Source organism: Gouania willdenowi, chromosome 1, assembly GCF_900634775.1.
Source record: "Gouania willdenowi chromosome 1, fGouWil2.1, whole genome shotgun sequence".
Lineage (NCBI taxonomy): Eukaryota > Metazoa > Chordata > Actinopteri > Blenniiformes > Gobiesocidae > Gouania > Gouania willdenowi.
In genome coordinates, this window is record NC_041044.1 from 28,121,520 (window position 1) to 28,139,255 (window position 17,736).

Sequence of the window (17,736 nt, forward strand, 5' to 3'; positions counted from 1 at the left end):
TTTTTCTAAGCCAGTCAAAACATTTATTTTCAAATTTTTTAAACCATTGTTCAAATATTAATTTATCACTTGTGAATTATTATTTTGACCTCACAGCCAAAAGGAATTGCATGCAAAAGAAAAGCAGGTGTAAATGGAAGCAAAGCAAAACATATGAAAACAAATTTAATTTAATTTAAAATGTAAAGTCAACGTCTTTGGTAACAAACAAGATAAAGCATCTCATCTCAGTTATATTCAACTGAACAACCCTTCGTGACCTTTTTGCAGTCTTTCAAAGATTCAAAGCAAACGAGGTCAGCAGTTCATGTTAAATGAAATTAGCAAATGAGTCACGTGGAGTAACAAAGCAAGAGTCCATCCAGATGTTTGTAGGATTAAGAAAAGGAAGTTTAAAATGTTGGATGTTGCTGCTGTTCTGAACGAGTCTCTAAAAGTACTCTCGTCCAATTAGGGGAAAGCTCCTGCACAGGCCTGGGCTCCTGGCTTAAAAAAAGCTTTCTGTAGCTTCTAGGGAATAAAAGTGCTGACTCTGCTGTAGTTCCTCTTCCTGGCACTGATATCCCTCTGCAGCCTGAAGCAAAACTTCTATCGTTGACACAATTTGATTCCAACTTGACATGTTATTTTGTGGCTGAGAAAGCTCAAACACTTTGTTAAGGCATGCTGGGTATTCTTTCTTCTTTTCTACAATATATTCTATATCAGACAAATAACAGAATTAACTTCAATCTACCAATTTATAAATAACAACTTACTGCTGCAGTATTTGCAGCCACCGGCCAATTTATCATATCTGTACATCCATAGCTGAGGTTGCTATAATTCTGGTGCCTTCTATCAGGGTTGGAGCCTTTCTCTGGATGAAAAGCACGAAAGCCCGCTGGGTAAGTCAGCACTTAGCCGCAGGGCCAGCACAAAGTCAGAAAAACAACTGCAGGCTCACACTCATTCAGTTTGGTCACATTTATAAAGTAAATAAGAGAAAACACCGGGAGGGAGACTGAGACATCTTTCAACCACTCATTCTTTTGCTTTTGTTATAGTTTCCGCATCACACAAATAAAATATGGACATTTCTTACTTGTTTTTTTACATAAATGAACACAATTGATTGGAAAATTTCAAGCAAGAAAAACAGATTATGGTTTCATAAAGGCCCCATATCATGCCATTTATCACCCATCTCCATTTGTTCTAAGAACCCCAAAAACATAGTATTTGAGGTTTATTTTCCCAAACTCGCCTGTTTTCCAGAGTTTTAGCCTCTGAAAAGTTACTTTCTGGGCAACTCTACACATCCTACTAATGCATATTCGTGAGTGGGCGTGTCTATAGACGGGACAATGACTTCCTCCTCCTCGCATGGTGATGTAGGGCCAGAGGATGGACCGCCCTCCTCCCACCCACTCCGTAGCCGAGCTCATGCTGCTTTATAAACACGAGACAAAGCGTGGGGGCGGGGCGTTCGCCGGTACATACATAGACTGTAGAAAATACATACATAGCACTGCGCGAAGGATGCTGAAATGCTCACCTTCGTGGGTGTGTCTGTTTACATGTCAATCACAGCAGAGAGCTTCCTGGGGGCGCGGCTTCTCCAGCTCAGTGCCGCGTCAAATTTGTCATCAAAGTGGGAACGCGTCATCAAATTGGAGCGAGGTGTTTGGGCTCACCCTGCAGTAAGAAAGGAGCAAATCACCCTCTAACTAATGATTGAGAGAATCAATGAAAAAAACACTTTGGGCATGTGTATGAAGCTTAAATAGCACTTTTATGATGTTTAAAGCACAGTGAAATCCATTTAGCTTAACATGAGCCCTTTAATCTTTTGTATGGAAAGAATTGTTCATTCTGTTCAGAAAATTATTAATGAATCAAAGTGCATGGTCGAGCACATCTGTGACAACCTTCCCTATTCAATTAGACGAAAACACAAGAGTAGCTGTATCTGTGCATTGTGAAAAAGACTAAGACTCTTTTTTTAGAGCAGTGTTCCCCAACCATTGGGTCACAGACTGTTACCAGTACTAATAAGGTAAAACCAAATAGGAATAATTGGGTTTTAAAACCTGAAATTTACTTTTCATATATAGTGTGTTCTGCATATACAAATCAACCATCTTGTATGAATATTTGTATTTCCAACAAGCAGAGGCAGACACTGGGAATTTATTGGTTCATTTGTCCATATAACATGATTGGGAATTGGAAAAAGCTAAAGCTAGATCTAGGCTTTGTTCAAATTGGAGATAACTGATTTTTCTATTCAACACAGTTGTGTTTTTCAGTCAGATTTATATCCTCCTTTAATATAGATAAACCAATAATAAAGACTAATAGGAAACAAACGTTGTCCCATTATAAGTTCACCAGCTTGTGTATCAGAAACATTTCAATCAAAGATGGGAACTTCAAGCAGAATTTTTTACCAGCTACAAATATTCTATCTGGAGATTTCCTCAACCTTGATAAATGTTTATCTTTATTGACGAATGTTTATATTACGGAGGGGAAAAACTTTAAGGTAAAAAATTATTAAATTAACATCATGGAAAAGTGTTAGTACGTACTGCTTATTTTAACAGTGAGAAACATGGCCGTAGAACATGTGTAGTATAGATCTTACAGAATCTGACCTGCAATTCCTCATTAGTGGCCTTTTTAGATTCACTCATCACATATTTTATAACACTGATTTGTTTGAGTGTCATTGTGTTTTTAGGCAAGACCCTGAACTCCAAGTCGCTCTGAATGTTGGATTAGTCCCATACATCACAACTCTGTTGCTATCTGTGTTTATAACCTTTATATAGTCTTATATTTATCTAGCTCATCTTATTTAGCTTGCCTTGACTCCATTGTGATGTGACCTTGAGCCTTATATGAAAGTCATTTTCAATCGCGTATAATTATCAACTCTGCAAAATTACTGCACATCCCAAATGGCAGCTGCAACAAATCATTTTTTGGCTCATTTATGAGAGAATTATTGGTTGAAATGACTTCCCTTTTCTCTTGAACTGTAACAAATGTGTAACCTTACAAAAAGTAATTAGTTCAGGTCTCCTGGTGTTATTGCAATGCAGGCACAAAGGCTAATGACTCTGGATTAATGCCATCAAATAGGAATACGTCGTGTTCATCCTGCTTCGGCCTTTTATGCCAGCACTGCCTGAGTGCAGCAGAAGGAGGGATCCAATTTTGCAGATTGCTCCCCTGCATGGTCGTGAATGAAAATAAAGTTCAGTTTGGCTTTGATATATGCCTTCAGTTTGAAGAATAGGCTTTCTGTTGAAACCCCTAAATCTCTTGTTGAAAACAAGGTAATCCTATTGATGTCAGCAAACTTTGGAAAGCTCCTTCTAGAGTGAAATGTATTACTCTACTAAACACGAAAAGAGGATCGGTCGTGATGAGTAAATTAAACTTAAAGTGAATTTATTCAAAGAGTTATAACACTGAATGTGATATTCAAACAGCTTTGCTCCAGCTTTTCTCTCCATAGTGAAAACATATATAGTTAAGGTAAATGTACATAGCATGCGTTTGTCTTAATTTCCAATCTTTTGATCATTTGGTGGGTCTTCATTGTAATATGTTTTTAGAGAGTTGGATAACATCACAGAGCCAGAAGAACACAGGAATATATTTTAACTTTTTGTCTGAGTTGTATTGTTTTGATAAACTCTACTCCAACAGATTAGTATATTTACCTTTTATCTCGATTTAAAGTTAATATATATATATATATATATATATATATATATATATATATATTTGTGTTGGTCACTTTCACCCTCTCACTTACAATGTTGTGTTACACAATTATTAAAAGTACCATACAATAATACATTGATAAAATATAAATGGACTTGTTTTAGTTATGTATTTCTTCCATCTAGTTGCAAGAAAGTAAATGAGACTAAAGTCAGGAAATTGAATACATGGATATGCCTTTAGGTTTGGTGTCAGCAGCCCTTTTCACCTCACATCACAAAGGACTAGTTTTCTACTCTTGGTAGTGACAAATTAATGTGGAGTTTGCACGTTTTCCCCACATTTGCAAATAGTTTTCTCTGGGTGCACAAATTTACTTTACCAGTACAAAATGTTCCTTCAGTTGACTGAAATGATGTTTCTGTTTGGTGGTGGTGGCCCTGCAAAGGATTGCCAACCTGTCCAGTTGTGAGCCCTGAATTAATTTGGATATACTTATTATAATATTCGGGAAATGTACAGGCATTTTGTTACTTTTCTGTGATGACTTAGGAAGCCCACAACTACAAATCACTTTTCTCCACTTTCTATGGGACACATAAAAAAAAAAAAAAAAGTTTTATATTAACTTTCCAAAACAATCACCGCTAAAAATAAAACAGGCTCCAGCAATGTTGCCCCAGAGGTTTGGGCTCATAAGGTGTAGAACATCGATTGCTGAGGGGCTGCTGACAATTGAAAGAGAGGCAAGGAAAATATATTCCTATAGTGCACACAAGACAATTCAACGTGCTTTTCACGATTAAATGTGCAACATTTATAAATCATTACAGAGTTAAAAAAAAAAGTGCAATAAAAGCATTAAAAACAATTAACAAAGTTGAAAATAAAGTATGACATTATGGTTTAAAAAACAAAAAACCCAAAAAAACGAAACTCAGTCATAAATATTAGAGCAAAGGAAAGCTTTTGAAATAGATTAAGCAATGTTCTCAATCAATGCTGACTTCTGCTTTGCTGGTAGTTTGTCCCATATACTGTGAACTCTGAGCTCCACTATGTGACATGTGTCCATACAATGGGTACGGAAAGTATTCAGACCCCTTTAAATTTTTCACTCTTTGTTTCATAGCAGCCATTTGATAAAATCAAAAAACTTAATTTTATTTATTATTAATGTACACTCAGCACCCCATCTTGACAGAAAAAAACAGAAATGTAGAATTTTTTGCAAATGTATTAAAAAGAAAAACTGAAATATCACATGGTCATAAGTATTCAGACCCTTTGCTGTGACACTCATATTTAACTCACATGCTGTCCATTTCTTCTGATACTCCTGATGGTTCTGCTCCTTCATTTAAGTCCAGCTGTGTTTAATTAAACTGATTAAACTTGATTAGGAAAGGCACACACGTCTTAAATATATAAGACATAACAGCTCTCAGTGCATGTCAGAGCAAATGAGAATCATGAGGTCGAAGGAACTGCCCAAGGAAATCAGAGACAAAATTGGTTCCAAGGCAAAGATCTGGCAAAGGTTACAAAAGAATTTCTGCAGCACTCAAGGAAGGTTCCTAAGAGCACAGTGGCCTCCATAATCCTTAAATGGAAGAAGTTTGGGACGACCAGAACTCTTCCTAGACCTGGCCGTCCAGCCAAAGTGAGCAATCGTGGGAGAAGAGTCTTGGTGAAAGAGGTAAAGAAGAACCCAAAGATCACCGTGGCTGAGCTCCAGAGATGCAGTAGGGAGATGGGAGAAAGTCCCACAAAATCAACTATCACTGCAGCCCTCCATCAGTCAGGCCTCAGCGCAAGACATATGAAAGGAAAACACATGAAGGACTCCCACACTATGAGAAATAAGATTCTCTGGTCTTTTGAGACCAAGATTTTACTTTTTGGCGTTAATTCTAAGCGATAAGTATAGAGAAAACCAGGCACTGCTCATCACCTGCCCAATACAATCCCAACAGTGAAACATGGTGGTGGCAGCATCATGCTATGGGGGTGTTTTTCAGCTGCAGGGACAGGACGACTGGTTGCAATTGAAGGAAAGATGAATGCTGCCAAGTACAGAGATATCCTGGAAGAAAACCTCTTCCAGAGTGCTCAGGACCTCAGAGTGGGCCGAAGGTTCACCTTCCAACAAGACAATTACCCTAAGCACACAGCTAAAATAACAAAGGAGTGGCTTCGGAACAACTTTACTGGCCCAGCCAGAACCCTGACCTAAACCCAGTTGAGCATTTCTGGAGAGACCTGAAAATAACTGTCCACCAACGTTCACCATCCAACCTGACAGAACTGGAGAGGATCTGCAAGGAGGAATGGCAGAGGATTCCCAAATCTATGTGGGAAAAACTTGTACCTGACTAACATATTATTGATGTATTCTGGACTAAACCCATTCACACACATATATATATATATATATAAATATACAGCAGTGTTGAGACCTTAAAGCTGGAGTAATTGGCTCTCTGTTTTTTTGTTCAGGGTTAAAATTGGATTTGAACTCAGGACTTTCGTCTTCTTTGCTCTTTGTAATGCCTTGTAAATTTTCAGGAAGTATTTATTGCACCTGTCAGTTGTAACATATTGTTCACCAAGCATACCATGCCCATTGATAGCATAAGTTACTTCTGGCAGAAAGATGTCAAATTCCTCTCTGAATCACAGTTTCTTTGAGGCCAGCCAAACATAGGTTTGTTGACAACCCATGCTGACCCCTTTTCACGATATGGAAAAGCACAAAAATGAGGGCATACATATCAGAAAAGAATTTAAGTTGCAAAAGAAGATGGTGGTGTGATGTGATGAATCACGTTCTGTGTCATAAACTCACATATAGATGAAAGAATATGAGCTGAAGGAGGCATTGAGCTGCTTCACTCGTGTTCTGCTGGAGAATCGATGTGTCCTGCCATTCATGACGGTGTTTCTGGGGCATGGACCATTTGTTGACAGTGTTCACATTCAGAGTGACTATATGCTCCTTCTCACAAGGAAAAAGTGTCTGAGTGACACAGAATTCAATTTAAGGAATTGATCACCAAATAGCCTAAATCTCCATTTAATTGGGCATCTTGCTTTCTTACTCGCTAAGAAGCACATTCGTAATCTATTTGAATCCCGTAAAGAAAACAACATATGTTACAATACTGTCAATTAAAAAACACTTACATGATGCAGGCTTTGGTTGCAACTAATTATTTTCACTTAATAGCCTTTCATTAAAATACCCCAAAACAAAACAACTTTCTCTGGATTTCTCAAACATTCAATTGTTGTATAGTCAAGCAAAACGACACAAGCTGTCAGCTGGATGAAAGAAACTTAGGAAGGCGTCACCCATCCCCTGACAGTGATGGATGAAAAGGTAGAAAATATTAGACAGGAACAGACAAGAAAACAGAAAAAGGCAGTTTACAAAGAAAACCCCAGACCAAAGACGTAGAGATGTGATGAAGAGACTTGCTGCTGTATAAATCAAGCACACTTGTGTCACAGTTTGCTTCATTGATGACTTTGGTCTATCAAAAAACCCAATCAAACTTCAAAGAAACTTTAAAATACATTTATCTTCTCTATTTGGTGCTGAGCCTAAATTTCTGAGTGTTGCTTAACCACATCAAACTGCACTATTGTCTTTAAAAGTCCCATATCACGCTATTTTTTTACCTATCCCCAAAAACATAGTATTTATAGGTTTATTTTCCCAAACTCGCCTGTTTTTCTGGGTTTTAGCCTCTGAAAAGTCACTTTCTGGGCAACTCTACACAAACAGGCTGATTTGCGGCCCACTTATAAATATTCATGAGTGGGCGTGTCTACAGACAGGACACTAACTTCCTCCTCTTCGCACGGTAACGTAGGGCCAGAGGACGGCCCGCCCTCCCCCCACCCACTCCGTAGCCGAGCTCATGCTGCTTTATAAACACGAGACAGAGCGTGGGGGCGGGGCGTTCACCGGTACATACATAGACTGTAGAAAATACATACATAGCACTGCGCGAAGGACGCTGAATTGCTCACCTTTGTGGGCGTGTCTGTTTACATGTCAATCACAGCAGAGAGCTTCCCGGAGGCGCGGCTTCTCCAGCTCAGCTGATTCAATTTGTCATCAAAGTGGGAACGCGTCATCAAATTGGAGCGAGGTGTTTGGGCTCACCCTCCAGTCAGAAAGGAGCAAATTACCCTCTAACTAATGACTGAGGGAATCAATGAAAAAAACACTTTGGGCATGTGTATGAAGCTTAAATAGTACTTTATGATATTTAAAGCACAGGAAAGACTATTTAGCTTAACATGGGCCCTTTAAAAGGCACCTGTGGTGAACTAAAATATCAAGCCTTATCAAAATATTGTGTGTGGTACTAGAGTCCAGAAACATTGTTTTTTAGATGTTGTCAAGCACCCACTGGCAATAAGTAACTGCTCAGCAATGTAACATTCTGTCTCCTTCATGGCCTGTTTAGTTGTGTGTTTTTAAAAAAAATAAAGTTGTTAATCTAAAATTACTCAGCATGCATCAGAGACTAGGTTCCCAAAGTGGGGTACGGGTACCCCCAGGGGTACACAAATTGTCACGGGGGTACGCGAATAGAATTGAAAAACAGCCAGACAACTTTGGAAACTAAAATATAAATAGACCAGCAGTCAGGACCCTCGATGCATTGCCAGAAATTACACGTTGGCCTCTGTAAGACTGCCCTCTAGTGGGGATAGAGAAACAATCTTATCAAAAAAACACAAATATGATGAGAGCTACATTGCTTTGCGCTAGCCAAACCATGTAGGGCCCTACTTGTGTAAAAGTGAAGTAAAAAACAGAAAAAAGGCTTTGTGTGGAGAACGATTAAAGACTAAAATTCACCCGAACATTACAGAGTGATGTGCATCCTCTCACCCTCACCTTTCTCATTAAAGTAGTAGTAAGTCGTATTTCACAGTTTCAGAGAAAAGAATGTGTATTACTGCTATATGTTCAATCAACAAATGTTTGGTACATTAATTTAAAAAAATAAAATGAGGTGATAATTCTGAATAAGATATGTTCTTGTGTGCTTACAGATTATTATTATTATTATTATTATTATTATTATTATTATTATTATTATTATTATTATTATTATTATTATTATTATTATTTGTTTTTATTATGTAATATTCCTCAACAAGATTGGTAAAATTCAGAGACATATTTCACTGTACGGCTACTTTGTATATGACATTATATTACATGTTTTTTTTTAGAGTGCAGGAGTAGGGGGTACACGGCTTCAGGTCAAATGTCTGAAGGTGTATGGGACTGTGAACAGTTTGGGAAGCATTGTATTAGAGTTACTTGAAACTTGACTGAGAACATGGCTTCTCCCCTTGAGTTTTGGTGCTGACCACATAATATAATTAAGTGAAACAAATATGATCAAACTCAATTTTGGGTGCAACAGAAAAAGTATCTATATGACACGTTTACAAAAACAGATTTTCACACAGTAAAGAGTTGTTTTTCTTTGATGCATTGAGAGATATAGGTCAGTGATAAGATCAGTTCTCATGCAAGAAAGATGGTCTTTAGAAAACCGCACACTTATCTTTGTAATCTGATGGCTGCAGGTAAGACAACACACCATGGAACTAAGATCAAATAATCTTAAACGGCTTTCTTCAACATGAGAAAATGGGTTTGGGAAATCCAAATTTTGACTTGTGAAAAAAGAGGACATAAAAGAGGCTAGAAATGCTAAAATGATATCTAAAGTTTAGCAAATACTCTGTTTTTTGTTCTTGTCTGCAAATGAGGCCATACGTGTGCATACATTTCCACTTTCTCTAAAAGCCTGATGCCTTTAAAGAGTTTTAGAACTTTACCTTTACCTTTTTATGTAAAAAAAATCTCAATTTTATTTTACAATAAGTTCCAAGAAGGACTTAAACCCTATTCTCACCACGTTGATGATTTAAGGCACAAACTGTTGAAGTTTTTAACCCTAAGAGCAAGTCCACTCTTAAGAGTAAGCTACTGGTCTGTTAAAATGTGTCTTTCATCAGACCTATTATTAAAAAGCATTAAAATACAGACATGTTTATGTTCTTGGCCAGACATTTTTACATTTAAACTACATATGCTCTGTGAAAACAGGAAGACATATCTAAAGAAAAGCAGACCTGAGCTAAATGCTACTGCTAGCCAGTTATACCAGCATTTTCGGGGTCTTGGGACCCCAAGACCAAATTTCTGGGTCCTCATTTGGATTTCATTAAAAAATGATCTTTGAAGGGTAATTCCTTAAGCACTTTGCAACTTATTTTGAAAGATGACAACCCCCAAGATTAGAAAAGAAGTAAAAATAATCCCATTATCACACACAAAAAAGTTTGCTATGAAGGCCTAATGAACATCTTAGCCTAAACAGCATTAGTAAACATACTTTTCAAATATTACACTATAATAAAGAAACAAGACACATCCACATTTGATTGGTCTAAAGAACAAAATGTTGTGTGACCATTTAATATGACCAACTTTCTAAATACAAAGAAACTAGAACTGAGTGACAGTTTGACAATAAATTAAAAATTCTCCTTTCATTTCAGTGCAAATTACTTCCTTGACGTTTTGACGGCAGAATATGTACAGAAAGCTGAACTGGTATGTTGTCTTCTTTGGTCTCTGTGTTTGCGAAAATTCAGTGCAGCATAACTCACATCTTCCTCCTAAGATTAGACATGGTTAGAATATTCACATTACTTGCTCATTGGTCATATTCTTAAGGATATTTCACACTATATGATGTAATTACCTGGTTTATTCTTGTTATGGAACCAAGGTCCGAAATATTCTGTTCATTTTGCACTCCTACAACTAAAAATAGTATTAGAATTTAGTTACAATACATTCTTAGCATAGACACAGCAAAAGGTGCAGAGATAAAAAGAGAAAAAAACAATATGATGTATTGACAAAAAACATATTCTCCTGAACATTTGAAATATGAAGTATTTTGATTGCAGTAGTTACCTTTATTCCTACAGGCATGGTAAACCAGAAGAGAAGAGAGAAGAGAGGAGACAACAGCAACAACTGGACACACAGAAAACAGCAGCGTCCAGCATTTGTCACAGTTTTGAGCTGGATGAGGGTCACTGGAGCCTGTATCAAACACAAAGTTTTCAGAAAGTAACTCAGATCCAATGGAGGAAGAATACAAGAAACAGAAACAACATTCATTACTTTAGTGAAATACCTGAAGTCACTTCTTCAGCTGTGATGGAAAATCACATTGTACTTACCTACTGTGACATTTGTGGTGACATTTCCATATTTATAAACAACATTTCTTGAAATGTAGTGTTTCTCTTCGACTTTAGCCTCTTTAGTCCCACAGTAGTAGAGTCCCTCATCAGAAGCTGTGACGTTTGAAATCTCCAGGTCATACGAGTTGGAGGAATCATTTCTCATCATTTTAAAACGAGGGGGGATGTTTGTATAAAAACTTCCACGTGTTTGATCATAATTATCTAAAACAAGTGTTGGCTGGTTCTGGTGGGAACAGTTTCTGTACCACAGGATTAATAATCCAGTTGATATTTTGCAGTCACAGTAGAGAGTGATGTTGTCTCCTGCCGTCACTGAATGAGAAATCCACAACTGATGACCAGAAGTGACTCCTATAGCGTTCAAACACAAATAAAACACAGAAGAAAATGCACAAAATGTTTGATTACTTTCAATTTAAATCAACATAGGACTGTGGTAAATACTACAAGGGATATATTTAAAATCAATGCCAAAATTTATACTTTAAAACGTTTTATTTAAGTAGAAATTTCCAAGAATAATTACCTAAGAGTACGATCAAAAAAACATGTAAGCCGTCCATGTGTGATGATGTCCCAGAGTTGAAAGGAAGGGAACAAATGTCTCACACAGACTTTTGAGATGGCCTTTTAAATCATTTCATTAAAGGAAATATAGGCGGTCCTTTGACAGCGTAGAGGAACATGTGGTTATTTTTCTTTGTTCATGTTGGTCTAAACAGTGTTCAATCATTTTTTTCTTCTTTTTTACAAATTTTGTTTCCAGAAAAAAACAAAAAAAAAACAAAAAGAAAAAAAACAACTCAGATTTGGTTGGAGGCGATGCTTTAGTCTGAGTCCGCTATACTTAAAGTGTAAACAACACAATGAGATATAGTAAGTAAGGCAAATAACACAATCTGTAGTGCTACAGCAAAAAAAATAATTTCAATATTTTTTTGTATTCAGGAAATTTCCACATTGAAGAATTAACAGATAAGAGGTTCAATTCTTTAATGCTTTCAGAGGTGAAGGTCAGTGAAATGATTTCACATTGTAAGATACACTACCGGTCAAAAACTTTTTCTAGTTTCTTTTTCCTGAAAATAATTCAGTTTATTGTGTCATTGCACACTGAAATGAAAACAGAACAAATAAGCAGTTTGAGTTGAAAAAAAAAGTAATGGAATCTATGAACAATGCTGTTTAACTGATGCTCGAGAGGGTCTGGTACCAAAGCTTGTTCCAATACTGCTTTTATGCAGACATAGGAGGTTTTAAATAACCAAGAAAAGTTGAAACACCTGTAAGAATTAGTAGCACCAGCTTTTAAAGCTGATTCAACCTTCATTGCTGTAGAACAGCTTTACATTTCATGTTCTTCATGTTTCCTGAAAAAGGCCTATTAGTATAATTCTGAAATGTACAATTTTTTTTTCAGTTTTGGATCACCAAACCTTTTTCTTAAACTCTGACTTACCTTTGTACCATTTCAAGCTATTCATTCGGCTTGCACGACTTGAATTGCAACAAATAACTGGAAAAATGAGGTTGTTCTAAAACTTTTGACCTGTAGTGTATATCAGGACTGAACGCTCATGACAGACATGTGGTCGTATTTCCTGTTTAGGCTTTTTTCACACCTTCAAAGATGTAAATACTTCCTGGTTTAAATATACCAGAAGTCTTTTTTTGTAACTGCAGAACCACAGTCTCAAACAGTCACTCATGGTATTCATGCTTTCATGTATCGGATAAATCTTTAAGCTTGAAAACCAATGTCTTGTAAACTCAACATCCAATAAAATGTGACGTAGGTTTATAAATGAAGAGCCTTAGATTAAGAGAAAAACATGTCAACCACATAAGAATCATTTTTTGTGGTGTGATATTTCAAACAGTAACCATCAGAAAACAACAATGAGAAATGTGATCATGGTTAAATCCACATGATTCATTTTCTTCTTTACAACCAAACTGCTCTGTTCTCTTCTTCTGTTGACTTCATATATAGAGTTTGTTAGTTTAAACTGGTAAACTTGTGTATATTTATTGATTATCTAATGTTCTTTAAGCCTTGAGTTTGTTTTGGTCATAGTTTGAATTCTAGGAGCCAATGTTTTTCATATTGTTTCAATGATTGAGAGGTTTTAAGAAGGTGTATATAATATATATATATGAAGGACAGAACATTATAATGCATAATAAAGCTGACTGCCTTGAGTCACCACTGATTTCGGATCTTTTTTAAGTCTTTGTCATAAAGAGAGAAATTAATTTCTAAACCTATAACTGTCAGGATAGGGTTTTATTTTGTAGGGCAGGCAGGAACTCTTGGCTTCCTTTCCAGCAGCGTTCTCCTGCTTGGCACCAGCTGCTGGTGATTGGGCACCAGCTGCAATTAAATGCTCTGTATTTAAATGGGGAGGCTTTACCTCAGTTCAGGGCTGGGACATTTACAGGTGCTGGTCATAGAATTTGAATATCATGAAAAGGTTGATTTATTTCAGTAATTCTATTCAAAAAGTGAAACTTGCGTATTATATTCATTCATTACACACAGACAGATATATTTCAAATGTTTGTTTATTTTAATTTTGATGATTATAACTGACAACTAATGAAAATCTCAAATTCAATATCTCAGAAAATTAGAATTATTCTTAAGACCGAACGATTTCTAGAAATGTTGACCAACTGAGAAGTATGAGCATGTACAGCACTCAATACTTAGTTGGGGCTCCTTTTGCCTGAATTACTGCAGCAATGCGGCGTGGCATGGAGTCCATCAGTCTGTAGCACTGCTCAGGTGTTATGAGAGCCCAGGTTGTTCTGATGGTGGCCTTCAGCATTGTTGGGTCTGGTGTCTCACATCTTCCTCTTCACAATACCCCATAGATTGTCTATGGGGTTAAGGTCAGGTGAGTTTGCTGGCCAATCAAGAGCAGTGATACTATGGTCCTTAAACCAGGTACTGGTAGCTTTGGCACTGTGTGCATGTGCCAAGTCCTATTGGAAAATGAAATCTGCATCTCCATAAAGTTGGTCAGCAGCAGGAAGCATGAAGTGCTCTAAAACTTTCTGGTAGACAGCAGCGTTGACCTTGGACCTAAGGAAACACAGTGGACCAACACCAGCACATGACATGGCACCCCAAACCATCACTGACTGTGGAAACTTTACACTGGACCCCAAGCAATGTGGATTCTGTGCATCTCCTCTCTTCATCCAGATTCTGGGACCTTGATTTCCAAAGGACATGCAAAATGTACTTTCATCAGAGAACATAAGTTTGGACCACTCAGCAGCAGTCCAGTCCTTTTTGTCTTTAGCCCAGGTGAGACGCTTCTGACGCTGTCTCTTGTTAAAGAGTGGCTCGACACAAGGAATGTGACAGCTGAAACCCATGTCTTGCATACGTCTGTGCGTTTTGGTTCTTGAAGCACTGACTCCAGCTGCAGTCCACTCTTTGTGAATCTCCCTCACATTTTTGAATGGGCTTTGTTTCACAATCCTCTCCAGGATGCAGTTATCTCTATTGTTGTACACTTTTTTCTTGCACATCTTTTTCTTCCTTTCACCAGGCCAAGTCTTCACTTTTTTGGAAATCAAAACATGGTCACCCTACTTTACATGTTACACTTTTAGTATAAGAAATCATACTTTACAATCAGTGTCCCAACCAGAGGCCTGTACAAAGAAGTTTGGTTTACTTCTGTCTGTTAGCTGTTTTGATTCAACCAGACATTCACAATACAGATCAGCTGTACCACAAAGCTGGTTATGACTTGGGTGATTTAACACAGGGGTTTCCGATCTTGATCAGTGTGCAGTTACATAAAAGAAGGGGGGTGCGGTGTTTGCAGCATCTGACCAATCACAAACATATAAAAACCCTGCAGTGCAGTTTCCGTTACAAGGAAGAAGAGACAATAATTCTTTAAAAAAAAAATCTATGAACAATTAAAATCCAAAATTCCCACCAACTGTTGCCGCAGCAAAAGCCAGAAAAGGAAGAAATGCTGAAAAAGAATTACCGATTCTGTTCACGCGTAAACTTGTGAGAATGTACAATATAAACGGACACACTTTGATCATACAGTTTCACTTTATTAACAGCACAAACAATTATCAGTAAGCCTACATCATAGGTGGACATGGTTTGTATTTGACACAGCCTATATTATCTTACCTGCTATAGCATAAAACCCCTCTTTGATTTAATGTATGGGCAGGTGGCTGGAAAAAACACAAATGCATTACAGTATTTGGTTTTCAGCATTGCCAACAGCAAGCATAGAAGTAACGAAATTTGTATTTATATACTTTAAAGCAGCCCAAGTGCTTTACAAATGGTCAAGCAACAATAAAACTACAAAGCATATAGACAAATTACATGAATAAAAACAGAAGCATAAAAACTAAGAACAAAATCAAATAAAATGAAAAAATGTTGTCGGCCAACTGGGTATTAAAAGACATTCTAAATAAATGTATTTTAATTTTTGATTTGAAGAGGCCGTGAAAATATACTATTCAGTGGAGAGTTTGTTCCAGACTGAAAGAAGGAATGAATGAAATAATTTTTTCTTGTTTTACGACGCATCCCACGTGGGATTTTAAAACACCATTAAGCATATTTACACAAGAAAAGTCTAAATCGGTACAACCACTGATGTTTTGTAATGTGCTTGTTTGAATAATCTACATGTGGCAAAAAAAACCTGAGTGAAATGAACACAGTGTTACGTGAAGGTAAGTAGCTTGTCTTGCTTATTTACAGAATTTTACAAAGCACAATGTTTAAGTGGTTTCAAACCACATTAGATAATATAGTTTTATTACATTGCCAAAGTAACCCCAAATCTTACACAACAAAGTTTGCTATGAAGAAAATTGGGGTCGCAAAAGCGCATTGGTAAACACCTTCACCCACCCATATTCCAAAAATATACCAATTTTAAATTGCTTATGAAACTACAATAAATAAACTATTCAATCTCAAATATTGTGGCCATATATATGAACAACTTTCTAAAAACAAGGGAATTAAAACTGTGTATGACAGTTTGAAAATCAATCAAAGTCAATCCTTTGATTTTAGAGCAAATCACATCCTTGACATTTTGATGGCAGAATACGTACAGAAGGTCAAAGTGGTACATTTTCTTCCTTGGTCTTGTTGAAGGTGAATATTCAGGGCAGCATAACATACGTCTTCTCCCTAAGATGAGACACGGTTAGAATATTCACAGTATTGTGAGTCCATGATTTAGTTTCTTATATTCTTAAAAACTATATGATTGAATTACCTGTTTTATTACTATTTTGGAGCCAAGGTCAGAAATGATCTGATCGTTTTTCACACCTACGACAGAAAATAAACAATATTAACACATCCTTAGCATAATCAGAGTAAAAGGTACACAGAAGAGTAAAAAAGGACTTGAAATATTTACAAAAATACATTCATTCTCCTGAACATTTGAAATTTAAAGTATTTTGATTGCAGTAGTTACCTTTATTCCTACAGGCATGGTAAACCAGAAGAGAAGAGAGAAGAGAGGAGACAACAGCAACAACTGGACACACAGAAAACAGCAGCGTCCAGCATTTGTCACAGTTTTGAGCTGGATGAGGGTCACTGGAGCCTGTATCAAACACAAAGTTTTCAGAAAGTAACTCAGATCCAATGGAGGAAGAATACAAGAAACAGAAACAACATTCATTACTTTAGTGAAATACCTGAAGTCACTTCTTCAGCTGTGATGGAAAATCACATTGTACTTACCTACTGTGACATTTGTGGTGACATTTCCATATTTATAAACAAAAATTCTTGAAATGAATTGTATTTCTTCGACTTTAGTCTCTTTAGTCCCACAGTAGTAGAGTCCCTCATCAGAAGCTGTGACGTTTGAAATCTCCAGGTCATACGAGTTAGAGGAATGATTTCTCATCATTTTAAAACGAGGGGGGATGTTTGTATAAAGACTTTCACGTGTTTCATAATAACTATCTAAAACAAGTGTTGGCTGGTTCTGGTGGGAACAGTTTCTGTACCACAGGATTATTAATCCAGTTGATATTTTGCAGTCACAGTAGAGAGTGATGTTGTCTCCTGCCGTCACTGAATGAGAAATCCACAACTGATGACCAGAAGTGACTCCTATAGCGTTCAAACACAAATAAAACACAGAAGAAAATGCACAAAATGTTTGATTACTTTCAATTCAAATCAACATAGGACTGTGCTAAATACTACACGGGATATATTTAAAATCAATGCCAAAATTTATACTTTAAAATGTTTTATTTAAGTAGAAATTTCCAAGAATAATTACCTAAGAGTACGATCAAAAAAACATGTAAGCCGTCCATGTGTGATGATGTCCCAGAGTTGAAAGGAAGGGAACAAATGCCACCCAGACTTTTGAGACGGCCTTTTGAATCTTTTCATTAAAGGAAATATAGGCGGTCCTTTGACAGCGTAGAGGAACATGTGGTTATTTTTCTTTGTTCATGTTGCTATGAAGAATGATGAAACATTTTTTTCCTTCACATGATAAAAATGCAGAGCATTCACTGAGAACCTGGCTGACAGTACAGTAGACTGGTCTGTAAATTGATGTTAGGAGATATTTGGGCTGCACAGTATGCAAAGATGATAACATTTTGACAGCAATCTGCTGTTTTACCTGATGATTATCA

At 36.8% G+C, this 17,736-nt stretch overlaps 2 protein-coding genes across 2 annotated transcripts; both read right to left on the minus strand.

Moving 5' to 3' along the window:
- Positions 1–10,329: 10,329 nt before the first annotated feature.
- Positions 10,330–11,643, minus strand: LOC114457356 (uncharacterized). Its single transcript, XM_028439130.1, has 5 exons — positions 11,573–11,643; positions 11,020–11,397; positions 10,748–10,879; positions 10,530–10,591; positions 10,330–10,443 (listed from the first exon to the last, which is right to left on the minus strand). Exons 1-5 carry the CDS (start codon positions 11,607–11,609, stop codon positions 10,330–10,332), a joined length of 723 nt encoding a protein of 240 aa, XP_028294931.1. The 5' UTR covers positions 11,610–11,643.
- A 4,400-nt stretch (positions 11,644–16,043) lies between these two features.
- LOC114472337 (uncharacterized) lies at positions 16,044–17,440 on the minus strand. Its single transcript, XM_028461563.1, has 5 exons — positions 17,370–17,440; positions 16,817–17,194; positions 16,545–16,676; positions 16,338–16,393; positions 16,044–16,249 (listed from the first exon to the last, which is right to left on the minus strand). The coding sequence occupies exons 1-5, from the start codon at positions 17,404–17,406 to the stop codon at positions 16,136–16,138; spliced, it is 717 nt and encodes a 238-aa protein (XP_028317364.1). The 5' UTR covers positions 17,407–17,440; the 3' UTR covers positions 16,044–16,135.
- Positions 17,441–17,736: the final 296 nt, after the last annotated feature.